Genomic DNA, 27,350 nt, shown 5'->3' on the forward strand with positions numbered 1-27,350 from the left:
ACTTGGGTTGATGGACACCTTGGGATCACTATAAAACAGATTTGAGCAGATGCCTGTCTGCCGCACTCTAACAAGGGTTATGTGGCAGTTCACACACCTTGATACCAATGTCATTTCACTCTCTATCCAATAGTCCTTGAAAGAGCAAAGTACAGTTACTCTGGTAAATGATCAGAGGGCCCTGTAATAGTTTTCTATGAATGCCACAACAAACCACATGGCTTAAAACAACAGAAATTTATTGTCTTATGGTTCTGGAGCCTGGAAGTCTGAAATCAAGGTTTTGGTAAGGCCATGCTCCATCTGAACCATAGAGGGGCGAATCCTTCCTTGCTTCCTCCTAGCTTCTGGTGGTTTGTTGGCAATTCTTGGCTTGAAGTTGCAGCACTTCAATTTCTGTCTCCTTCATCACAGGTCTGTCTTCTCTTTTGTCTGTCTCTGTGTCCAAATTTCCCTCTTCTTATAAGGACAGTCAGTTATATTGGATCAGGACACACCCTAAACCAGTTTGGGCTCATCTAAACTAATTCCATCTGCAATGAGTCTTTCCAAATAAGGTCACATTCTGAGACACTGGAAGTTAAGACTTCAACAGTTTTTTGCGGGGACACAACATATTTTGAAAGGACACAGTTCAACACATAAAAGTCCCTTTGAAAAAGGTTTGGGAAAATACTTATTATATATACTTTCAGTGTTGCAGTGAACTTCCTTTTGATGGGAACCAGATTCCTTAAATAATGGGCTCTGCATTTGAATACTGGTTCATACCTGGAAACAGATTATGCTTTTTCCTTTGGCAGCTGACATCAGCCTTCTGCTCACTACTTCTTAATTTTTATTTATTTTTTTGTTATATAAGTTAAGCAGTACCCTCATTAACTTCCTATTTACCTTGCCCCTAGGAACCCATGGTCTGTGGACCACCACAGGCCCCCTGCATGTGAAGGATATCTGATTGGTAATTACACCCATTTTGCTTCTGATGGTTAAGTGCTGCCATCTGGCCCCTGCTATCCTAGAATTCTTTCATGCCCATTGACACTAGGGCATCTCCAACTGTCATCTCTGGCCTGCAGAGAACAGTCACCATTGAGCCTCTCAATTAAGTCAATGTCCTCTTACTACTGCAATCTTATTGCTTTACTGAAAGGAGTGTACCAGGCCCTCCCAGGAAACACAGTCAGCTGATGCATTTCCTGATCTCACATAATCCATTTTAACAATTCCATCACTCTGTGCCTCCTGACTCTTTTCTTAATAACCTGCCAAGGCAGTTTATAATAGATCACCATTGTATACAAGCTTTAAGTTGCCATCCCAACAGTATGTTAGGACTTACTAAGACATTAAGTCGTGAGCCATGGGAGAAAACCCTATATCAATTACCTCTAGTCAACACACCACAAGTCTAATATCCTCAAAATCCATTACTTTATTCCTAGCTTCTACTGACATATATTAACCTATAGCTTTTCTTGTAAATGGATTTCTCCTCTAATAGAGACTGCACTTTCCACTTGGCTCATGCTGAGATCTAACCCTAGTTATTGATGAAGCAATGAGGGAAGATGAGGACCCAAGCATGATCTTGTGAGGCAAAGTGACTGGGGCCTCTAAGAAATAGGAAGCAAGGGGAAGGAGCCACTTCAGCCAGATCAGAGGATTCAGGAATCTGCCAGTTCAAGGATCTCATTAATATCTACCCAAATATTCCTATCTGTGTCTCAGGGTCCCTCTCCTTCCTTTTTAGGACTTAACTTCAGCATAGGAAACATGCCTACCTGTACATTTAGTCTCCTTTTTATCTCTGTATATCAGCCAGGGTTCTTCAGAGAAATGGAATTAATAGGATTTATATATATAGTATTATATAATTACATGTTATTTTATGTGTACAAATATACATATATATATATAGAGAGAGAAAGATATATATATATATATAAAGAGATAGATATATTTACACACACCCAGAGAGATTTATTTTAAGGAATTAGTTCATGAGATTGTGGAGGCTGGCAAGTCTGAAAGTCTCTGAAAGTCATAGGACAGGCCAGTAGGCTAGAAACTCAGAGGAGTAGATGGTGTCGTCTTGAAGCAGAATATTTTCTTCTTTCAGCTGATAGGATGAGGCCCACACATGTTATTGAGGGTAATCTCTTTTACTTAAAGTCAACCGATTGTAGCTATTAGCCACAATTTTAAAATATCTTTACAGCAATACCTAGATTGTGTTTGATTAAATAACTGGGTACAGAAGACTAACCATTAAACTCTGCCACTCCTTTAATAAAACTCTGGGCTGAATTTTAGCGCAGTATGCCCTCTGGCTGCAGGAGATAAGGGCCTCTTTAAATACTGCCTTGGAGGACATCTGGCTTTTTAAGCATGTTCAGGATTGGTAAGTCTATCATTCTTTTTCAAAGACTTTTAGGGCAGTTAACAACAGCCAGACTACTCTACAATCCTCTACAATCCTTATAATTACCATTGCCCCAACATCTTTCAAGTGCTAAAACTGTGGCATAAGTTAGTGTTTCTTCTTCCACACATACGTCATTTTAATCTACCTCATTGAGTCTCAGTCTCTGTGATGCTACAGTACTCCAGAGATTTTTAACCATTCTTCTTGCCACTAGCAAATATATCCTTGTTACTAGCTGACCTGTGAGTGACCCAATGCCAAAATTCTGTCTTGAGGGTCTACTTTCTAGGACATTTCTAATAGCAAATATCTTAATTTAGGTTTCTCCTAAAGACTTGGGTGCAAGTTGATTATCTGGGAGATGATCTCAGGAAGCACAAGTGAGGGAGTAGGGAAAGGAGACAGAAACGCAAAAAAAGTAATAAAGTGTTCTAGGGACCCTTTAAGAAACCATGTGAAATGCCCCTCAGAATTGTCCCACCAGGATAAAGAAGCGGGAGCAATTATCTACCAATGTCCATTGCCCTTGGGAGCATTAACTCCTTGAAATCTGCATGGGGCTCAGCCAGCACCCATGGTGTCAGAAAAGCAGAGTCGTAGGTGTTCAGAGAAGGAGGCTGTCCAAAACTGCAAGGAAGCTCAGAGATGGGCCACGGGAAAATGGAGCAGAGCATCAAAAGTATCTACTTCAAGTTGTAGTGAAAGAAGAGAGCAGCATGTAAAAAAGGGCAGGGGGATTTTAAAAGAATAAAGTCATGTACACATACATATTAGGAGTTCACATTCCTAAGGATAACCCTCACCAACGGGGATGGAAATCAGTGTATAAATGCCCTAGCCTTCCATTCTTCGTAGGGCCAATCCTGAGGCAAATTCTACATGATTTTTTCAGAGGGTCCCCAATAGGATTAAACCCCAAGTATTGCTCAAAATAAAATATGTATCCTTCATTCCCTGTGTTACTCTTTCTGTCTTTATTCCTGTCCCCCCTGGGATTACCTCTCAAATAAAGTACGTGCACCCTTGTCCTTGTCACGGGCTCTGCTTTCAGGGAAACACAAACTAAGGCAAAGCAGTACCTGGTATTAGTCAGGATTCTCCAGAGACACTAACCAACTGGAGATAGATAGATAGATAGATAGATAGATAGATAGATAGATAGACAGACAGACAGGCAGACCTATAAGAGATTTACTATAAGGAATTGTCTCATGCAACCATGGGGGTTGACAATCCAAACTCTGTAGGCAGGACGCAAACTGAAAACTCCAGTAAAGGTGATGTTGAAGTCCTTCATCCAAATTCCCTAGAGGAAGCTGGCTGACAGGAAATTCCAGCAAGAGCCAATGCTGAAGTCCAGGCAAATTTTTCTTCTGATCTTTTAAGATTGAATGAGGAAACTACCCACATTACCGAGGGCAATCTCCTTTGTTTGTTGTAGATATAATCAACTAATCATAGATGTACATCCCATCTATAAAATACCCTTACAGTAACAAGTAGGCTAGTGCTTGACCAAACAACTGGACATCATAACCTAGCCAAGATGAAATTAACTATCAGCGACAGTATTAGTTAAGTTCCTGGCAGGAAAAAATGGCCCCTTAAGCTGGATAACTGAAGAGAGATCAGTAAAGGGAGTATTTATGAAGATGAGACAGGGTTAAGGAATCTAGCAATGGTGTAGAACTCCAGTGGAGAGCTGTTACCACCCTTAAGTCTGAAGAGGCAATCATTGTAAGTAGTTACTATATCCAGAAGAAAAAATTATATGGAAAGGGCTGCCACACTGGAGCTGTGGCCTTCAAAAAAGGGATCACGACTGTCTTAGTTTTCCAGGTCAGCTAGGACAAATACCTCAAACTGGTTGACTTAAATAATAGAAATTTATTGTCTCACAGTTTGGGAAGCTAGAAGTCCAACATAAAGGTATCAGCAGGCCATGCTCTCCTCTTGGAATCTGTAGTGTTCTGGTGATTGCTTTCCAGCAACCCTCCATCATATGGCCATGGCAACCTGTCTCCTCATGTCTTTTCTTCTTCTTTTCACTGACTGTGTCCGAATTTCCCCTGCTTAATAAGGACTTTAGCCATATTGGGTTAAGGCCCACTCTGATTCAATTTGGCCTCATCCAGATAGGATCTTTGAAGGTCCTATTTACAAATGAGTTCATGCCCAAAGGACCAGAGGTTAGGACTGAACATATCTTTGCTGGTGACATGATTCAATCTATAACAGTCTGCTCTCTGTACCCCCAAAAGACATGTTGTCACATTCAAAATACATTCACCTATCCCAACATCCCAAAAAGCTCAAGCAATTTTAGTAACAACTCTAAATCCAAAATCTCATCAAAATCAGTTAAGGGTGTGGCTATCCTGGGGCAAAATTCCCTTCAAACTGTGGGCCTGTGAAACCTAGAAAACAAATTATCTGCTTCCAAAATACAATGGTGGAACAGGTATAAGATAGACATTCCCATTTCAGAAGGAAAAAATTGGGAGTGAAAAAGGGGCCACAGGTTCCAAGCAAGTCTAAAACAAACTCTGAGTGTCATCTGTGGATTGATACTTTGCCCTCCCAGCCTGTTAGAGCAGCAGCCTAGCAGCAGGGTAGCAACCATGCTCTCCCTAAACAGGGGCATAGGCCTCAGCCTCTCTCAGCACCCAGGTGGTGGCCACACTCTCTCTGAATGTTAGGGTGGAAGGCCTGCCTCTTCCAAACAGTAGAGTAGAAGTCCCCTCCAAAGGCCAGGGAAGAAGCAACTCTTTTTGGCCTGAGAATATCTCTTTGGTCTAAACTTCCACTTCCATGGTTCTGTCCTTGAAGTCATTTATCCTTTATTTCAGTCCTGGCTGGAGTACTTCTGCTCATACAAAATTATATATAAAAAAAAAAAAAAAAAAAAAAAAAACTTGACAGTTTCCATGCAATTCAAGGGTGGTCCAAGCCATCAGGCCAAAGGATCTTCCAGAGATCCTTCCTGGATACAATTATCTCCAATCCTGACTTCCAATCTTCAATCCTGACTTTCTCTGAGACGGTTGACTAGACTCCTAAGTCATACACCTAATTTGCTTAGCAAACAGCTGGCCAGCCACACCCATGCATGGAGTCTCATTCTCTGACAAGTCACTCCTGGAATCTCAATGAGGGTGCTATTAGAACTGCTTCTGATGCTAGTCTCAGAGCACACTATTTGGATATGCTGATAATTTTCCAAATCATTAAGTGCTTATTCCTTTTTGCTAAGCAATGCAGTCCTCAATTTATCCCTTTCCTCTCTCATTTTGCTATAAGCAGAAAGGAGAAGCAGGCTGTGTCTTTCAGGTTTTGCTTGCAAATATCCTCAGCTAAAATATCCAGGTTCATCACTTACAAATTTTGCTTTCCATCCAACATCAGACACAATTTGTGATGTTGCATGTTCTTCTCTGTCACTCAATAATAAGAATCATTTTTCCTCCAGTTCCCAATAACATATTCTTTATTTCCTTCTAAGGCCTTACTGGAAGCACTTTTAATGTCCACATTTCTACCTACAGTCTCTTTAACACAATCTAGCCTTTTCCTATCAAACCCCTCAAAATTCTATCAAAGCTATTTCCACATGTTTAGGTATTTGTTATAGCAACCCCCACTTCCCAGTACCAAACACTGTCTTTGGTTTTCCAGGGCTGCTATGACAAATACCACAAACTGGTTCGTTTAAACAACAGGAATTTATTGTTTCACAGTTTTGAAGGCAAAAAGTAAAACATCAAGGTATTACTAGGTCATGCTTTCTCCCAGTCTGTAACTTTCTGATAATGGCTTCCTGGCAATTCTCTGTCACATAGCAATCTGTCTCCTTGTGTTTCCTCCTCTGCTTTCCACTAACTGTGTCCCAATTTCCTTTGCTTATGACGACTTCAGCCATATTGGATTAAAGGGCACCATGATTTAACTTGGCCTCATCCAAACAGGATTTTCAAGGATCCTACTTACAAATGAGCTCACACTCACAGGACTAGGGGTTGGGAATTGACCATGTCTTTGTGGGGGAGTTGATTCAATCCCCAAAGAGGGCCAAGATTAGGGTGAGGCAAGCAGGAGCCCAGGGCATAAAATTTAAGAAGACATTCACTCGCAGGACCCTGCTCGCCTCACCTTTGTCCTAACCTTGAAAAGGAGACTTGGCAGGATCTCAGTTTTCTCTCATTTTTTGATTTCTTATTGATGCCTCTAATTTGCTCAATCCAAGTCTGAAATCAGAGCTCAAGGGACATTTATGTTAGCCTCCTAGGGCATAGAAAAGTAGTGAGTGGCAAATGAAAGACATCCAGCACAGTCTCTCATAGAGTAATTACGATGATTAGATGAACTAAGATACAGAGAGGTCCCTGGAATGTGCTGCTGTTATTGCTGTCATTATTATCCATATCCAGATGATGCAAAAATTTGAATATATTATCAGGGGATGGACATTATGAAGTACATTTATGACCTGAGTTCCTGGATCTCAGACTAAGAACTTCTACCCTAATTAAGCCCTTTTCATTGTATGATGGGTCTTCATGAAACCGCCTTCAAACATTTTCTCCCTCCAATTCAGTTTTTCCTAACCTTTTCATATCCTGGCACCCATATAAAATGGTGATATTTATACAACACAAGGAAGTGAGGAGATGAGGTTGCTCTCATCTGAGTGACTGGCCCTGGGGCAGTACCTGCCCCAAAGGCTGATGAGATCAGCATCTTGACATACTCAAGCCAGGTGGGAAGCTCTGCTCAAATCCTTTATCTATTCTGAACAGTAACACCAATTTAACTTTCCTTAAATAATACTTCTTAAAATAAAGGTGTTCTTTATCATTAATTAACAGTAATATCCAGAATTCTTGGTCTGATACTTAAGTTTCAAGCATGGAGTTGGAAGGGACTCCAAGAGTCATCCAATTTATTCCCTTTTTTTTTTTTACAGATGAGCAAAGTGAGATGTAGCAAGATTAAACAGCCTGCCAGTCTTTCTGCCTGGGAAACTGTTATTCACCATATCAGTTTTGCCTACTGATATCCATTTGACAAGGTCAAGTTCAAGTACTACCTCTTTTATGAAGGCTTTCCAGTTCACCCCACTGGGAAGTGAATTCTTTCTCCTATGAACCCTCATAATATTCTTAAATATTCTTAAATATTTAAATATTCTTAAATATTCTTTACAGCAAGAGGGAATGGATACAGACTCACTAGTTGTTTCTTGAAATCTGTTGCCAGAAGGAAAGCTGACTTGGGAAATTACTTTTTTGTGTGTAAGTGGACTTTTTCCTTATTTTAAAAATGTATAAATATTATTTGACACTACAGAAATATATGTAGATATCCCTTCTCCCTGCATGTAGCAGAAGTGATGCGGGGCTTAGTGGAAGTCCCTCCAGCCACGGTGTTGTGCTGTGGGGAAGAGAGACGGATTTATACCCCAAGTGAGGTTCTGCTTGCCCGAGGTTGTTGCTGTGTGGAGACCCCGAGGTGAAGCCACTGTCACCGTGTCTCACCAGGGAGAAAGAGGCATAGCGTTCATCAGGAGAACACGATCCTTCAAAAATATTAAGGACCATCGTTTAGAGCCAGTGACAAATCTGATTCTGTGCCCTCCTTTAGTCTGATCTCACCTTGCAGCAAAGCAAAGCACTGATAAAGAACAAGAAGCTTAATACCAAAAGGGCACCATCCTAGGCCCTGCAGTTGGAAGACTGCCTCAAAAGCATGAAACATCAGATATCTTCCTCTTACAGTCTTATGATATTGTTTTGTTATTGAGGAAGGGTTGGTTGCCATGGAATAGTTTTCCTTTTATGATGTTTTTACATACCTTCTTGATCCTTCTATTAGCAACAGACCTGGGAAAGTAACTTTTTAATTTACCTCCAAGATTGAATCATTTGATTCTTCCAGGACAATGGATAATGTTCTCTAAGATATCTTTAGCATTCCATTTTTGAATTCCCTGAAATTGTGATTTGTTTTGGGTAATTCTCTGATATTATTCACTTCAAAAAATGAGTCATATACTTACTGCTGGTGGGAATGTAGAATGGTGCAGCTGCTGTGGAAGCAGTTTGGCGGCTTCTCAGGAAGCTAAGTATAGAATTGCCATATGATCCAGCAATCCCGCTTCTAGGTATACACTCAGAAGAACTGAAAGCAGGGACCAGAACAGACATTTGCACACTGATATTCATACTGGCATTATTCACAATTACCAAAAGATGGAAACAGCCCAAGTATCTATCAGCTGATGAACAGATAAACAAAATGTGGTAGATATATATGGTGGAATATTTTTCAGCTGTAAGAAGCAATGAAGTCTTGATGCATGCAACAACATGGATGGACCTGGAAGACATTATTATGTCGAGTGAAATAAGCCAGATATAAAAGGACAAATATTGTATGGTCTCACTAATCTGAACTAATTATAACGTGCAAACTCTTACCAGGAGATTGAATGAGGGTAGAGAATGGGAGTTGATGCTTAATTTGTACAGAATTTCTAATAAGGTTGATTGTAAATGTTTGGAAATGAATAGAGGTGATGGTAGCACATTACTGTAATTAACACTGCTGAATTACAGGTGTGATTATGGTTGAAAGGGGAAGTTTAGGGTTGTGTATGTCACTAGAAGACAAGCTAGAGGGTAAAACATGGGACTGTGTAACAGTGAACCCTGTTGTGGTTAATTGTAAAAATATAAGAATGTTCTTCCATGAACTTGAACAAATTTACATCACTATTACAAGGTGTTATAACAGAGTGGTATTTGGGAAAAATACAACTAATGCAAACTATGGACTACAGTTAACAGTAATATCGTAATATTCTTTCATCATTTGTAACAAAGGTACTTCACCAATGTTAACTGTCAATATTAGAGGAGTTTAAGGGGTATGGGATTTTTTCTTTTTTGGGGCAATGAGAATGTTTTCAAATTGATTATGGTGATGAATGCACAACTATGTGATTATATTAAGAGCCATTGATTATACACTTTGGATGGATTGTATGGTGTGTGAATAAAACTGTTTTAAAAAATACATATGTAACATACCTATAGGTTACAAAGCATAACAATATAATGCACATTTGTGAACTCTCCACCCTACCCTAGAACTGGACATTTGCCAGTCACTTAAATTTACCCTTGCTCTCCTTTTTAATTGCATCTCCCTGACGATCCCTTCTTCACCAATCCATATCATGAATTTTGTGTTTATTATTCTATCATAAAATCACATACATATTTTTTTACCTAAAGAATACTTTTTTTTAGCATTCCTTGTACTTGAGTTTCATAAAATGGTACTTGGCTTTTTAAACTCAGTATGTTTCCAAGATACATACATATTGTATGTGTTCATTCATTTCCTCCTGTTAATTGTCTGACGATGCTACAATTTAGTTATCCATTTTTCTATAAAAGGGCATCTGGGCTGCTTCCAGTGTCCTGCTATCATTAACAGTGCTGCTGTGAATATTCTTTTTTAGTTCCCTGGTATACACTGCAAGAGATTCCCAAGTATATTATTTAGGAGTGGAACTGCTGGATTACAAAGCGTGTGAAAGTTCATCTTTACATAATTGAGTCAAATTATTTTTCCAAGTGATTATAAGAATTTACACTTACACCAGAAATGTGTAAGAATGCCCAATGACGCACATACTCTCCAGAATTTGGTATTTTGTCAATTTACTCTGTGAAACAGCATTTCATTGGGGTCTTTTCGTATTTCCCAGATTAATAATGAAGCCCGGCATCTTTTCATATGTTTACTGGTCATGGCACTTCCTTTTCCAAACACTGCTATTTGTTACCTAACTTTCCTTTCAAAATCTATCAACCATCAAAATCTTCTGTCATCTACGTTTCCTTATGAAAGGCACATTATTATTGATGATTACAGATTATTTTACATTTGCCACATTTTACTTAATGTCTGACCTTTTAGGGTGTTACTGATGAATTCTAATCAGCAATACATGTATAAGTCTTCTATTAGCTGGGTAGGTCTTGGGAAATTTTCCACAAATGGCCCATTCAATCCTCTTCAGGTGAAGATTCTCATCCTTGCTATTTCCCAGGATGTATCCTACAAGGAGTCTAGACCTTTATTCTTACTAGTTGTTATCTCCCCTAATAGTTGGCGGCATCTGGAAGGTGGAATCATACCCTACTTATCTTTAAATCACCATCCCAAGCATAGTATCTTGCACACTGCATGCATTCAATACATCTTGTATAATTTTCACTTCTGTGTACATTTTTACCATCCTGAAAAAGCGTCCATGAGTACTTTCCAGCTGGCCTCAGCACTCGGCGCCCAGTCGGTTTTCTTGACCATTTCTGCTACTTCATGTTAGGCTCTTACCTCTAGTCAGGCAGCATTTAGCCCCCCTCTTCCCTCGTTCTACAAAACCAGGGAAAAACTACAACCGGAGGCCTGGGGGAGGGGCCTCGCAGCCCTTCTCAACGTGGGGGAGACTTTCTGGGCGAGGAAACATTTTCTTTGCTATATCGTATAAACAGAGCAGTGCCAACATCTACAACAAAGGCCCGACATTAATGGTCACGCACCCGTGTGCACGTTTCCTAAGCGCCAACCTTACAAGCACACAGACGCCCAAACACTGACATCAGCAAAAACACTCCCACGTGTTCGGGTCTTCTCCCGCGGTGCAGTTCTTTGAAACTGAACAGAGCAAAAGTGTCTTAGTATAGTGTCTCCCACTTTCGACAGTATTTTTCAGCAAACATAAAATTTAATAAATTTTGAAAGAACATAAAAAAAGATGACAATCTTTTTCGTTTACGATTCTTCTTGTCTTCGTGCTTCTGGGGGATTTATATTGAGTTTATAAACTAACCCTGCCTATCGGCGCTCTTGTGGAAACTGCCGCGTGCCTGGCCTGGGCCACCGGGGAGGCGGAGCAGAGGAGTGACGTCATCGCCACGGGGCGGCGACGGCGGGCGTCTACTGGGAACTCTTCGTGTGACAACACCGGCAGCTGAGCTCCAAGTCAGCCTAGGTCCCTGCCGCGTTCTTCTTTCTCCTGGTGTCAGCCCACAGCGCGTTTGAAGCGGAGATGGCAGACGATCTCGGAGACGAGTGGTGGAAAAACCAGCCGTCAGGAGGAGCTAGCAGTCCAGGTACCCACTGTCTGCCCGCGCTCTCACGGGGCCCACCGTGCTCTGCCGGGCGTCTCGGGCCCGGGGTAGCTCTGGACAATCACTCACTGTCTTCTGTCCTGCGGTAGTGCGCTCAGCCGTGGACACGCGCTAGCATCTCGGGGAAAGTGGTGGGAGAAACACGTGAAACAGACAAGTGTGACATTAACTTGGATCTGCCCGTCTGTCAGGAAGGATCTTTTCTCAAGCTCTGTTTTTGTTCTTTCTTTCTTGAGAATGGAAAAGACGGTTGTCGTGAAGGGAGGCAGTATTGCGTAGTGGTTAAGGGTAACACCTGGACAAGGGTCAGACCGCTTCAGTTCAAATCGTGACTCCAGCACTCTTATTCAACAAATATTTGTTGGCTGTACACTGTATATAACACCTTTTAATGTTTCTATCTACTTACTTACTTTCTTTCAAAGGAGATGTACTATGTTTTGCTGTTTTCATGTCTTCCATAGATGTGATAGATAACTCAGTGACTCAGAAGTTCTTGATCTACACATGACCCCTTTGCATACATCATATGGCTCTTCAAGACCTGTTATTTTTGTACTAGAATCTTGCATTGTGCTGGAGCCTAACATGGGACCTGGCACTTAGTTGGTGTTTGGTAGATGTTAGCTGAATGAATGAATGAATGAATGCTGGATGCCACAGAGCTGTTGGCGCTCATATACATAGGTAGACATATAATTTCTCATCCAATCTAGACACTTTTGAGAGTAGAAGACTGAACTGTTATAATTTTGTTGGGAATGTCATGGTCCACATGGGATGTCTGTTCAGCCTATTAGTGACATCACTGGAAGTGATTGCAGTCGTAGCCCAGGATAAGACAGCTGAAAGTCACTTGTGCTAAGGAGTGTGCACCCCAGTCTGCCTCAGTTTGTGGAACTCAGGAGTTGTCTAATGGCATCTAATATTTCATTACATTTCCTTTCACTTCTTTACTCATGCCTTGCTACCTTAAACTATTTGAAATGACTTGTAGTCAATAATACATGTGGTAGAATCATGATTTCAAAATATTGCTGCTAAAGTGAGCTGTTACAATGCCTGAGATTTTATTTAAGTTGACCCAAACTGGGCACATCTCAATGTGAATCTGTAACCTGAGAAAATGTCTGTAAGAGTATGGGTGACTTGTGGAGCAGAGCCAAAACATAGTGTAGTTGGAGATGCTCACTTGATCATTCACTCACTGAAGAGAACACCAGTTACCTTCCTTTTTTATTCCAATGATATGCCTATTAAGTTGCAAGTAGAATGTCCAGTAGGCAGCTGAGTATGTAAGTCTAGAACTCCAGGGTCGAGTTAGTACTGGAGATACAGATTTGGAAATAACTGACACCAGATGGTTTACTTTTAAGAGGATGTTTTTAGCAATCTGCAAAACTCTGAGGGCCCACTTTTTTGTGTTTTTTTAAATATACTTCCCTAGCCAACTCATTCTGAATCTTTGATGTCATCTTTTACCAGTGTCCAACTAGAGAACTGAAGTATGAAGTCTCCTATGTGCACTGCTGGAAGACTGCAGATAATAATACTACTTTCCATTTGTCTAGTGCTTACCATGTGCCAGTTTTTTGATAGCTTTACATATACTTGTTCATTTAATCCATATAAGAACACCATGAGATAGTTACTGTTGTCCCCATTTTATAGGTAAGAAAATTGAGAAATTGAGAGGTTAAGTTGTTGTGCCCAAAGTTATTCCATTGGTATGTGGGGGAGCTGGGATTTATATGCAGGCAATCTGAAACCAGAATCTGTGCGCTTACATATCTAATAAGTATTCTTATTATCAATGGTAAAAATATCATCTCTAAAATAACATTCTTTTCTCAGTTGAAAGGGCTAATGGTTTATAAACCTTTTTGTTATCAAATTGGGTCTGTTAAAACCTTTTTTATCTCTGTATTCATCAGGATTCTCCAGAGAAACAGAACCCAACAGGATTCTGTTAGAGATTTATTTTAAGGAATTGGTTCATGAAGTTGTGGGAGCTGACAAGTCCAAAATCTGTGGGAGAGGCTGGCAGGCTGGAGACTCAGACAAGAGTTGATGTAGTAGTCTTGAGGCAGAATTTCTCTCCGGGAAACCTCAGTTTTTGCACTTAAGTCCTTCAACTGATTGGCTGAGGCCCACCAACATTATTGACAGTAATCTCCTTTATTTAAAGTCAGCTGATTGTAGATGCTAGTCACATCTACAAAATGCCTTCACAAAAACTTCTGGGCTAATGTTTGACCAAATAGCTGGACAATAAAGCCTAGCCAAGTTGACATATAAAATGACCTGTTACAGTCTTGCTAACTTTACTCTTCCAAGGAACATTGGTTACTTGGGGCTTAAAATAAGCAGCTTGTGCTATTGGGCTTTGAGAAACATCATTTTGCCAACAACTCAGACCTGATCCTGGAGCTCAAGACTCGCATACCTGGCTGCTTTCTTGATGTGTTTACTTAGTTATTTAATAAAGTATCTCATGTAACATGGCCAAGATCCAACTATTGAATTATTTCCCAAACCTGCATTTTTTCCAGACTTCCCCATCTCAGAAAATTAAACCCAATTTCACAGAGGTCTAGTATCATCATGATTTATTCATTTATTTATTTCCTTTACCCCATATATCTAATCTGTCATGTCTTGTTATCTCTACCTCCAAAACATATCCTGAATCTTTCTTTCCGTTCTTCTCCTTTGTTATCTTCATCCAAGTACACACTGTCATCCTCTTTTGCCTTAACCATTGCAGTAAGCTCCAAACAGGGCTTCTAATTTCCATCTTTATAAATGTATACTATATATATATACACTATCATGTTGTGTATCTCCTTCAAATTAAATTCCTTTTGCTATACTGAATTCCTTCTGGAAATGATTAAATGGGGGGATACCCTGGATCTTTCCTTTAGACCTGAAAACTCAGGTTTGTTGATTTTTCCTTTTCTCACATCAAAGGTAGGCCTTTACAGTATTAATTTTATGAATAGGCAGCCATGCAAAATAGATCTTGTAAAGCATTGCTTCTGCATATAAAATTCAGACTTGGAAGTTTTACGGTAGATGCTTATAACACACAATATTGGATCAACTTCAGGGCATGTCATTTTTAAAATCATTTATTGAGTTCTTATACTTGGCCTTGTTTTAGGCACTGTAAAGAAATTAGAGGGAAAATAATTACATTATAAGATTTATATGTTAATATTTATACATTATACACTTATACATTAAAACAAAGGTGTTTGGGTCAATCAAAATGCAAATTTTATTTTTAAGACAGATGTTCAAAGGCAAAAAGCAGGGACAGGATGAATTTAAAAAGGGGAGAAAAGGAAAGAGAGGAGAACAAGCTACATTTATTAGTCATTGTACTGTACTTGACTGTAACAAATGGACACATAGATAAACATCATGGGCTGGTTTTGCTTTACTGTATACAATTTCCATTATTCTTGCAAATGATTAAACGAGTGGTTCTTGACAACAGTTATGAAAGTTTAAAGATACAAATTTACAGTCTTTCAAATCACCTAAAAAGATCCTGTTATAATTTTATTAAATGTCTCCAAATCTCTTGAAAAATACCACTCAGGTATTTAGAAGGCCTAGAAATACTTCCATTTCCCTCCCCTCAGCTTAAACAATAATACATTATATTATTTAGTGGCAAAAATCCTTTGAACTGTTCTTATATGATGTTCCTTAGTTGAACACTTATATGTATTCATAGAATTATATATTTTACTAAATATATCACAAACAGCTTGAAATATAATTTTCCCCTTTTCATCAACTTTCATTTTCATTTCAAATTTTAAAATCTCTTTAAAAGATTAGTTGTTTAATTGCTTTTTAAGTTCTTGTAACTGAGTTCCTTGTTCGTCTAGTTCCCACTAAACCAGAGGTTGACAAATTTTTACTGTAAAATGCCAGATACTAAATATTTTAGCCTTTGAGGGTCTCTTTTGCAGCTAGTTAACTCTGCTGTTGTAGTGTGAAAGCAGTTATAGACAGTAAATAAGTAAGTGAGCATGGCTGTGTTCCAATAAAACTTTATTTGTGGACAGTGAAATTTGAATTTCATGTATTATTCACATGTCACAAAATAGTTTCTTCTTTTGATCTTTTTCCCCAACTATTTAATCTTAGCTCTTAGGCCATATAAAAATAGACAGTGGGCTGAATTTGGCCTGTGGGCTGTAGTTTGCAGATCCCTGCCCCAGACTCAGAATCATACCCTGGATTGAATATCACATCTTTCGAGAAGAAGAAATTCGAAACATACTTCAGAGATAGTTGTGTTTTACGTCAGTTACTCCATTATTCATTTCATAATTACCAGTCATACATTAGTTCATTCACTTTCCTGTTAACATTATATACTTTGTTTCAAAATGTTACAGAGAAATTACTTCAGAAATCATTGAAGTTAAATAAATACAGGGCTGGGGAAAGAGTCCAGCATAAAATAATCAGGTTTTAAAGTTTTTTGTTAGAAATTGGATTTGTATTCATTTACTTGGATTTTTATTTGCTTATTTTTAAAAATTCAATTAACTAGATAAAGTCACTACCATTATTAGGACAGCTTCTTTTATTTCATTGTTCTTCAAGGGGGCCACATTTGTGCTGACAGATGGTTCAGGAAGCAGGATTCTGTATATTTCAGTGGTGTTATAGGTCAAATACCATTTTTTTGAACTCCAAATAGTACTCCCAGTTCTTAGTTGTATTTGCATTTTTATTGTATTATATATTTCTTGAAATGAGCATATTTTTTGTTTGGCAAACCTTTTGTTATTTTAAAGACTGTTACTGTATTACCATTTAAACGTAAAGATAGGTTTCTGCTGGTTGCCTTAGAAGAGTTGATATTTTCCTAGCCTTTTTAAAAGTGCTTTGCACAGTATCTTGTCTCATTTCTTGCTTACTCTTGAACTTAGGCCACCTTGGCATGAAAACATGCTTTAGGGAGTCTTCAGACTATGTCAGGAGAAAAGAGTTTTGACATCTCCCACAGACAACATATTTTGTGCTCCTCTTCAAGCTAAAACTTTCCCAGAGAATTTTGTTTTTCTGGGAGTATTGCTGATGTTTGTTTTTCGTGATATCTCATGGTTGATATAATGCTCCTTTTCGATCTGTTCGATTTTCACTGTAGGGATTCCATTGTTTTTTTCTTTCCATTAGCAGAATTACCAGTGTTGAATGTCACCCAGCTTAATTGCTTTTCGTAACCTCTGTCATACACCATTGCCATATCTTAACACATTTTCACACTTACGTTTTGACTGAATGATCCTTCTGTCCCCTGTCCCTCATTCACATATCCTCTGTCCACTCAAGATTGATTTATTACCTGCTTTATTTCAGGCCCAGTGCTAAGCCCTCCACACTTGTTTTCCCGTAGTATTGTCCACACGTTACTGTCCTGCACTTCCCTCTGAATCGTCTGTTGTATTATTTTGATGTCAGAGTTCTATCACCTTCTTTTGTAGTCTACGCCCTTTCGCTTTCTCTTACTGTAACTTGGGCTTTCCCATTTTAGGCTTTTAATTCACCTGACCTCCCCACCTTATCCTTCTGCCACTTGCCTGCTGGGTCTCCTGCACATCATCTCTTTCTCTTTGGCTTGCATAACCCAACACCTCCAGCCCCTTCTCTTCCTCCATTAAAGTGGAGTGGGCCTGGTGGTATTTGTACAGTGGTATCATTGCTCTGACATGGGCTTGGCTGGTGAGTGCTGGGAATGGCAGGCAGCTCTTTTCTCCCGTTCTGCTGGCTTCATCCCAGGGGTAGTGGGACATACTAATGGGGTATTAAAACTGGAAGGGGCCTGAAGAATTTTCATCTCTCCTATTTTACATATGAGAAACTCATGGCTTAGACTGATGAATATTAAGCTTAATATCACATCAGTGAAAAGCTGATATTGGAATTTGAGTCTCCTGATCCCAAGCTTTTGTTGAATTGACTGATTTTTTATATTCAGGGAAGAGATGTGATTAAAGAATTTTCTATGAGATTATGAAACTTTGTCCATTTTATTTTGTTTTTTGCCTTTTTTTAACACTCAGCCATTCTATCTCTCTGCAAGATCTGAAAATATTAGCAAACTTTGACTCTCAAATGGCTAGATTGCTATAGAAAGCAACAATGCCAACTTAAAATGGTTTCCCCTACAAGCCTAGCAATATGATTCCATGGTTCCACAGCGTCGTATATATAGGAGGGGCAACCTACTAGAAAAATGATGCTAAGTGCCCCAGTCAAGGGTTTATACTACACCAGCGATTATCAAGTAGCCCAGACAAAGGATATGTTTAGCCATTACTCATTTTTGTTGTTTCTTTTCTCCTTTTAACTAAGAATTATCACTTTTGTCTCCTGGTCATAGAGAAATCATAGTTTTAGACCTTAAAGGATGATTCTAATTGTCCTGGCATTTTGATGGAAATAATCTTTCTTAAAATAGCAATTCTCGCTAGCACATTTTCTTGGCAAAACATGATTAGTCAATAAAGTTTTGTGGAATGAAAGATTACTTCTAGCTCTTTTCACCAGAAAAGTCTTGAACTGTTGTAGTGAATTTAATCCTATCTAAAACTGGTGATAGATAGTCTAAGGATTTACTTTGGACTGGATTACAAGTAGGATGAGGAATTGTGTGTACGTGGGTTGTATGTGTGCTTGTAAATGTGTGTGTGCATGTGTGTGTGAGTATACATATATATAGGTATGATAATTGTAGACAGACTGCCCTTATAGGATGATCTTCACCGGGTATTCCACTCTGTCAGTTTGCTGCTTTACCATCTCCTGGAGGGATGGCCCTTCCTCTTTGGCCTTCCATAGTGGTAATTTCAGCCTTCCAGATATTTCTGTAGATGAATGTATCCAGATGGTACATTGGTATGACTTACCTTTTCCCTCCCATATGGAGTAAAGTGTTGGAGGTGACCGTCCTTATGATATGTAGCTTCCCACAGCCAGCATGGTGAGTAGGCTTTTCTATAGGCCCTGGGGGAGCCTTAGTGGAAAGCTTAGTGGTGGTTGTAGATTTTGGTTTAGGGATCCGTGTTGGGATTCTTGGCTTGCATACCTCCTTGATCTTGAAGTAAACAGAAGAACACAAGGCAGTTAATGGTACAGTTGATGGAGAAGCTGACATTGTTCAGGACATGAAGTTAGCTTGGAAGATTTGGCTTCTTTAAAAGCACTAGGTTTGAGGGCCACATCTGATTAAAGATTGTAAGCCATAATCAGGTTAAACTAAAACGTTTCATCAGAGTAATTCTACCAACATGTGGTTGTGCTGTGTACAAGGCCCTTGGTAGTAGACAGTGGGAGACGCAGGGATGAATAGGATATGTTTCTTGCTTTGAGGTGAAGACTAGTGTCCCAAATTAATCTCGACAAATAGTCATGGCATTGCCAAAGGATTAGACGTTAATTCCAACTGAAAGAACTAAGAAAGTTTCATGAAAAAGGTAGTGTTTGAGTTGAACCTTCAAAGACTTTTAGAATTTTAACAAGAGAGGGCATTTCAGGGTAAAGGAATACTTTTGGCAGTAACCTGAGGTAGGAAAGTTATCAGACACAGTTGAGAAATGGAGTGACTTCAAAATAGGTTGTATTTAAGAGGTGGGAAGGGAACATAGACTGAGGCCAAATAGTAGAAATTGTACCTAATCCTATAGACAGTATATTTTTCTGAGGGACATCAGAGAGGGTAGTGGTGGAGATGTGGGTTGAGGGGTTGTTTTAATAAACAAATATTGAACAAGTGTTTGTTCATTGATTAACATATGCTTAAATGACCTGGACTGAGGGATTGGATTAGTGAAGTATGAAACAGTAAAGGCTTGATTGAATTCATATTTGCTTAGACATATGCTCTTATTTTTATTTGTTAAGGAAAAAAAAATTCTTTTATAAGAATATTTGATGGCAATGAGATGGGAAGGGAGTTCTCAGCTAATTATAGTTCTCCCATTTAATACAGTGTTTATTCTCTCCCCCACCCTTGGCTGCATCTTTCTTTCCTTGTTATGAGCTCATTAATATAAATCTTCAAAAATGCATCGTGGTTTGAATCATAGATTTCTAGTACTGTTTTTATGGGACCCCATCCTATATTGTTTTCCATTCTTTAGAAATTCTGTTTCCACATTTTTATTGTACTGATGAAGTTCAGTTCAGTCCCTTTATCTCTTTATGTATGTATTCACTTATTTAAAATGCCCCCAAATTTATATAGCCACCTAAATATGATTTTCAAATAATCACTACACAAACTTGGCTAAAAATATCAGTCCTTCAATTAAGGATAAACTCTATGTAGCATATCTTTTCTGTTGGTTTTAGTCAACCTTCTCTATGCCTAGGTGCTAGAAGAATGTTTGGACTTGAGTATTCTTACTGACATCTTTTTTGTACTTAATCCTGAACACTGCAAATGAGATGTTGATATTTTGATAATCAGTATCCTACTTATCTAAATTGTGCTCCTACTTCTCACTTTGACCTCATAGTGTCATCTTCAGTGCTAAAGTGCTGCCTTGACATTTGAACCTCTCAAATAGGCAAAGGTTTTTTGTTTGTATCAATCAGTGCCAGTAAAGGTTTCTTGAGATAGGCAGCCTCAATGAGGATTATGGGAGCAATTTGGTATGAGGAACCTTAAACTCACACTCTGTGACTACCATTCTATTGCTAGGAATCTTTTCTAAGAAATAATCAGAGATATAGGCAAATAATCAGAGATGTAGGCATATGTTTTAGCATTATTTATAATGAGTTTAAAAGTCTAACAATCATATTCTCAGGAAATGAACATGAAAATATGAAGTGTTCAAGGAGTATGACATTTACAGCCTACTCTCAGATGTTTAGAAAATAGATAGCCAGATGGATGGATGGATGGATGGGTGGACGGGTGGCAAAATATTGAAAGTTGATGAATCTGGGTATCTGGATGGGGGATATACTGGAGTTCTCTGTATGGGTTTTCTGTTATTTTTGCAACTTTACTGTAAGTATGAAATTATTTCCAAATAAGTTAAAATTAAGTCCAACAACCAGGGATGGGTTAAGGATGGGTTAATTGAGTTACAGTACAGCCATGTGAAAATATGCTATCTTTAAATAATAATGCTTTTACAGTGACAGGAAAATGTCTATTTAGAAATGTTAAAAGCAGTATTAAAAACTATATACACGCTCTAAATATGTACGTATCTTCTCTTCAGAGGAGAAGATACGAGAAGAAAATATGCCAGTGCTATCAGAGGTTAACTCTGGTAGTGGGGTTATAGATGCTTTTTATTTTTTCTTACATTTTCTGTATTTTCTATACTAAATAAATATACAGTTAGAAAAAGCAATAATAAATTATATTAAGAGGGAAAAAATGAAGGAAACAACTTAGAGATAGGACATTTCTCTGAACATCTACCACATTGTCCAAACCATGAACGGTAGCATCTGCAGTTGAAATCAGTAATGGACTCATTCAAGTCTGCTGATACTGTGATCATAGTGTGAATGATAACCTTCCCAAGATAGGCTTCTGTGATTTGAATTTGTCAGGATTTGGACTGGTTCTCTGATTTAGTATGTAAAAAACTATGTCAGGATTCTATTTAAATTGCAGATTTCTGGGTCTTACCCCTAGAAATTGTAATTCATTTGTTTGTGGAGATACTCAGGAATCCACATTTTTAACAGACTCTTAGAGTGATTCATTCTGATGCAGATGGTCCACATCAGACCACCTTCATCAGACTACATCCATCCAAAGCTTTAGATGGAAGATTTAGATTTTCTTTCATCTGGAACTCTGGCATCTCTGGATGTAGGTAGTTCAGCCAGGGCTGTGAGACGCTACGGCTTCATGGCCCATCTGTTACCCAGAATGATGCTCATTCCTATCAGACTTTTAAAACAGTACAGATGCTCATGTTCCATCCCAGAATCTTCTGATTCTGATTGCCTACGAGTAGGGTATGGGCATGTGAATTTTTAATGAGCTCCACAGATGGCTCAAAATCTGTCCTATACATCATTTGGCATGGAACATAGTATTGGTAGGACTTGTTTCTTTTAAGCAACACTGATATGTGTTGGCAAAGACAAGATGGCTTGGGATGGTGGTCATTAGTAGGGCCAGTTGCCTAAAAGTTTTTGGGTTTCCACTGAATCTCTGTTGATGCTGCAAGTTTTTTGTATTTTCTAAAGAACTCTGAATTTTACTACAGAATTTTTACCGCTAGATGGCAGCAAAGGCTGGTTATTTTATTAGGACACCCCAGATGTCATTCCCAAATCTTGAAAAAATGATGCCATGTATTTTTCTTGTATGAATTTTATACTTGGACATGTTTCAGTTAATGAGGTATGGAGCTTTCAAATGTGTCATCTCTTGGCTCATTTTGAGAGAACATTATGCCAAATAGCTCCAAGAAACTTATCCAAATTTGGAGTGTATATTGCAAGAGGAATCCATGCGTATGGCTCTTTTAAGACCACACAGTTGAATGCTCTACTCAAGAGTTAGAGGCTCCTGCATTTCATCAGAGAGCAGATATCTTGGAAGAGATTAAGCAAGTTGGAAAGTTCATTCATAGAAGGAAAAGACTTTTTTTTAAAAATGAGGTTTTAAAAAAAAATCTCAGTTCAACATGGAGATTGGGATTTGAAATGGATTTACAACTGTCTGCCATATTCAAGGAGGCAGAGGCATTGGTTCTATCTATGGTGCAGTAGAAAGAAAAAGGCTATGTTTATGGAATGCATTCATTAAATTCTAAAAGTACTTTATGGCTTATTTACTTCATAGATTCTAAAAAGAAACCTAGCAATTTGTCATTAGATGGCAGTGAGCCTTAGTGACAAAAGAGATACAAAAAAGTGAAAATAGTTTGTTTTATTTGAAGTGTTAGTTCTATGGCTCAGTTTCTAGTTGACCCTGCATCTTTCACATTATCATGAGGGACAAACATCTGAAAATATACCAGAACAAAATCAGCATTTATTGAGAAACTATCAGATCCTAGTTAGACAGCTGGAGAGAGGATGTTTCCTTTTTTGTAAATGAAAATTTTGTAAGTTCTTTGAACTTTTTGGAGATTTATTGGCAACATGTTGTGTAAGGAAACAGTGTTCCCTTGGGATTGTTCCTGACTTCATGGACTGCAGAGACCCTCTCACACCTTTAGCTCTAGAGGTGGAGAGGAGCCAGACTCAGGTCATTTTAATTTGTGGTAATTGGGATGGAGTGGAGGGGGCGGATTTAGGACTGCCTCACTCTCTCTGGGATTCAGCTGTGGAACAATTGGTCAAGGCCCTGTGTTATCCGATTTTGTTTTTCTCTCAGTGTTTAGTGGGAAAGTGCATGAGTAATGATGAATATGATGATGAAAAGGAGGAAATGCTGAACTGGAGAAAAATACCTTTAAAAGATTATTGCCTTCTTTTCTTTTGTCTTTTATATTTGTGAAATCACTGCTAATTTGGAAAGAAATGGAAACATAATGGATGTAGCAGACGGCCCAAAGTTTCATATGCTTTTTGGCTTTTTCTCTTGGTTTTCGCACAACTTCCCCATTATATAATAAAACATCATCACTAAAGGTCTTACAGTTTTATATGGCAAAGGCCTTCAAAAGGAAACGCTATAGTTCGATTAACTCATTCACTTCCTGTGAGAGAATATTTGGTTCTAGTGCTAATGATTTATATTAAAGAGTTGTCCAGTTGCTGAGGTGAAGGTTAGAGTGAATTGGTCCCTTTATTTTATAATGGAACATGGTTTTACAGTTGTACTCAGTCACTTGCCAATTTCACTTTCTATGGTAATTACATCATAGACAGTGGGGGCAATCCAAGAATAAACATTTAAATATTGTTTTCAAAATCCTTCCTAGCCCAGATGCTTCCATTTGTGCCCAGACACATATAATCATATGTAGAAATATTATGTTAAAACAAAATATAGTAACCATGAGCAGTCATTTTTGTTGTTTATCCCCCTTTTTTTAATTCGTCTATCAAATTATTCTTTAACTCACTTTTTTGTTGTTCTCTTTTGGTACTACTTCCCCTTCCCCCCCTTTTTTCTTTCTCATTCCTTCATTTGTGTCTATTTAATTTTTTTTTTTTAATCTTTCTCTGGTTCACATCTTACAACAGACTTAGTTAAATGGCTAGAGCACAGGCTTTGTAGCCAAATAAACTTGGATCTTCATTCTAGTTCTGGTGCTAACTAGTTGTGCGTCCTTAGGCAAGCCATGTAGCCCATGCAAACAGTTTTCCTCATTTGACATCCTCATGTGGGGATTAAAATGCCTACTAGTATGCAAGGTTTCTTATGAGTGTAGAGATACTGTGTAGGAAAGTCCTTGGCATATCCAAAGTGCCTCATAAATGTTAATTGTTACTGTTGTTGCTGTTACGGTCTTCGTCCTTATGTATGTTCTTAAGATGCCTGTTTCTTGATCATGGTCATAACTTCTTTGATTGTTTTTCCTTTCTTGTTTTCCTGCTTTATCCCTTGCTCTCCCTCTTCCAATTAACTATTGGAGATGTTCCTCAGTGTAGAAATTGGGGCAGCTGTAAAAGCATGCCAATTCCTGGGCTGTTTCTACCACCTCTGGCCCAGAAAAGGACCATTCACACATCCTTTCCTGTCTGTATCCTACTTGGTCTGATGGTAGTGAGTCTTTATAGAGTTCACCTGAAAACATTATTTTCTATTTCCTGTCCTTTCATATCTTAATTATTTGAAAAAAGAAGCAGTTACAAATCTAGTTAACTGATCTTTGACAAAGAAGCAAAGGCAATTAAGTGGAGAAAGGATAGTCTTTTCAACAAATGGTGCTGGAACAACCAGACATGCAAAAAAAAAAATGAATCTAGACACAGTTACACCTGTCACAAAAACTAACTCAAAATGGATTATAAACATAAATGTAAAACTCAAAACTATATAACTTCTAGAAGATAACGTTATATAGGAGAAAAAACTTGGACTTGGCAACAACTTTTTAGGTACAACACCAAGAGCACAATACATGAAAGAAAAAATTGATAAGTTGGACTTCATTAAAATTAAACATTTCTGCAAAACACATATCTGATAAAGGACTTATACCCAAAACATACAAAGAACTCTTAAAACTCAGTAATAAGCAAACAAATAACCCAGTTAACAAAATGGGCAAAAGATCTGAACAAACACCTTACCAAAGAAGATATACAGAGGGCAAATAAGCATATGAAAATATGCTCACCATCATAAGTCATTAGGGAATTGCAAATTAAATTAACAATGAGGTACCACTACATACTTACTAGAATGGCCCAAATCCAAACTACTGACAACACTAAATGCTGAGAAGGATGTGGAGCAACAGGAAAGCTCATTCATTGCTGGAGGGAATACAAAATGGTACAGCCACTTTGGAAGAGAGTTGGGAGTTTATTACAAAGCTAAACATAGGTTTACCATACAATCCAACAGTCATGCTTCTAGGTATTTACTCAAATGAGTTGAAAACTTATCCGAAGTATTTATAGTAGCTTTATTCATAATTGCCCCAAATCAAAAGCAACCAAGAAGTCCTTCACTAAGTGTATGGGTAAACAAACTGTGGTACATCCATACAATGGAGTATTATTCCATGATAAAAAGAAATGAGATATCAAGCTATGAAAGGACATGGAGGAGCCTCAAATGCATATTGGTAAGTGAAAGAAGCTAGTCTGAAACAGTCACATACTGTATGATTCCAACTATATGACATTCTGGAAATGGCAAAACTAGAGAGATAGTAAAACAGATCAGTGGTTGCCAGGGGAAAGGGGAAGGGATGCATAGGTGGAGCACAGGGCATTTTTTGGACAGTGAAACTATACTATAGTATACTGTAATGCTGAAACATGGTATTACACATTTTTCAAAATCTGTATAATTGTATAACACAGGGTGAACCCAATGTATACTATTACTTTAGTTAATAATATATAATAATAATAATATATAATATTGGTTCATCAATTGTAACAAATGTACCACACTAATGCAAAATGTTAATAATAGAAGAAACTGTATGGAGGGGAGAGGTATATGGGAACTTGGTACTTGCTGCACTATTTTTCTGTAAACCTAAAACTGCTCTAAAAAGTAGAGTCTATTTAAAAAAAAAGTGAAGCAGTTCTACCAAATAACCTGTAAAGTCCTTTGGTCCTGATAGTCTGTGAAAAGAACAAGAATGCATGGTTGCTCTGTCCACAGAATGAGCCCATAGCCGTGTGAGCCTTTTTTGGGCATCTAGTGCAAGCAACCCTTAAGTCCTGAGTAACGCAGGTCCGTGGTTTTTAAGATTTACATGCTTAAGAAAGGGAGCTTGTTAAAATGCAGATTTTCTGCATTGTATTTAATAGGTCTGGGGGTGTGGAAATCCGTGAAGTCCTGGATGATTTTGATGATGGTTTGAGAAACGTAAGTGATAGCTGATTCTTGCCCTCAAGAGATTATAATATAGGAGGCAAAACAGAAATTATAACACAAGGCAGAATGAAGTGCTATAATAGAGGTACAAACGAAGTGTTTTGGAAACCCCAAGTAAGACTGAAAAATAAGAAGGGCTTTCCAGAGGAAGTGGCTCTTGAGGGATGAGTAGGATTTCAATATGAGGGAAAATGGAGAAAAGCATTCTAGGCTAGGAACAGAGGAAGAAGGCCTGATGGTATAGGGGAGGATTGTCAGTAGTGTGTTGTGTTTTAAAGGGGGATGAGGCAAGAGATGGTGGCCATGGTAGGAGGTTTGAACTTTGGGCTCTAAGTAATGATAAAACAGTGATTTTTTTTTTTTTGGGGGGGGGGGGGTGTGTGTGGGGGTAGTTGGAGGATTGCCGTGATCAGAACTGTGATATAGGAAGATCACTATCAACAGGGTGAAGGGTGGATTAAAGAGGTGAGGGATTAAATATAAGTAGATTAACAACTTTACAGCACCATCTGTACTAAGGTCTGGACTTGCGGAATCACAGCACAAAATAGAAAGGAAGAAGCAGAGAAAGAAATGGGCAGCCTGTCTGGATCTGGGGGATGAGCGGAGAAGTGGAGAATGACTCCCAGATGTTGAGCTGGGTGATGGGGAAGATTGTGGACCATCACCAAAGAGCAGTTCAAGAGAGACAGTGTGTTGGAGTATGGCACATGCGAAGATTGAAGTATGATAGGCCTTTCCATGTGGAACTGGTTCAAAGTTGAAAATTTGGAGATTTGCTTTGAGAAACAGAGATAAATTATTGAGGGAGCCCAGGGAGAAAATTTATGTCCCCCTTACCCGCCACTCTTTTCTTTTCACATCATATATGCTTCTACATCCATTTCCCAGAGCCTGTTAGTGAGTTTTGTTAGGCTGTACCCTGTGCCTACTTCCCCTGCACAAGGCCATCTGATCTTACTAACTGATAAGAGTGTAACTAGCTCTGAGAACAGCCCCTAAGGAGGCATTTCTTCCCATTACTGGAACAATGCACAGTGATTGAACAGTTAATCAGGCACTGATTGGCCTGCTGGGGCAAAGGAAATCCTGGGGCCTTCTTGCTTCCTTGCCTCCAGGACTGGTGCTGGCCTCTAGGCCATTGTGTCGGAACCCAGCAGACAGATTACACAAACTTGCACTCTGTGGG

At 38.6% G+C, this 27,350-nt stretch overlaps 2 protein-coding genes across 5 annotated transcripts in view; one reads left to right on the forward strand and one right to left on the reverse strand.

The window, feature by feature from the left end:
- The first annotated feature begins 11,422 nt into the window (after positions 1 to 11,422).
- CMSS1 (cms1 ribosomal small subunit homolog) overlaps positions 11,423 to 27,350 on the forward strand; it is a 416,700-nt gene continuing 400,772 nt past the window's right edge. For 2 of the 4 annotated variants that reach the window (XM_037834420.1, XM_037834428.1), the window contains exon 1: positions 11,423 to 11,613. In XM_037834420.1, coding sequence (XP_037690348.1) covers positions 11,550 to 11,613 — 64 coding nt within the window. In that variant the 5' untranslated portion in view covers positions 11,423 to 11,549. The remainder of the gene's footprint in view (positions 11,614 to 27,350) is intronic. The other 2 variants (XM_037834436.1, XM_037834439.1) reach the window with 2 other exon arrangements.
- Positions 14,583 to 27,350, reverse strand: part of FILIP1L (filamin A interacting protein 1 like) — a 124,306-nt gene continuing 111,538 nt past the window's right edge. Inside the window, exon 5 of the mRNA XM_037834401.1 lies at positions 14,583 to 18,760. Coding sequence (XP_037690329.1) covers positions 18,569 to 18,760 — 192 coding nt within the window. The 3' untranslated portion in view covers positions 14,583 to 18,568. The remainder of the gene's footprint in view (positions 18,761 to 27,350) is intronic.

The sequence above is a fragment of the Choloepus didactylus genome, chromosome 1 (assembly GCF_015220235.1).
Source record: "Choloepus didactylus isolate mChoDid1 chromosome 1, mChoDid1.pri, whole genome shotgun sequence".
In the NCBI taxonomy this organism is placed as follows: Eukaryota; Metazoa; Chordata; class Mammalia; order Pilosa; family Megalonychidae; genus Choloepus; species Choloepus didactylus.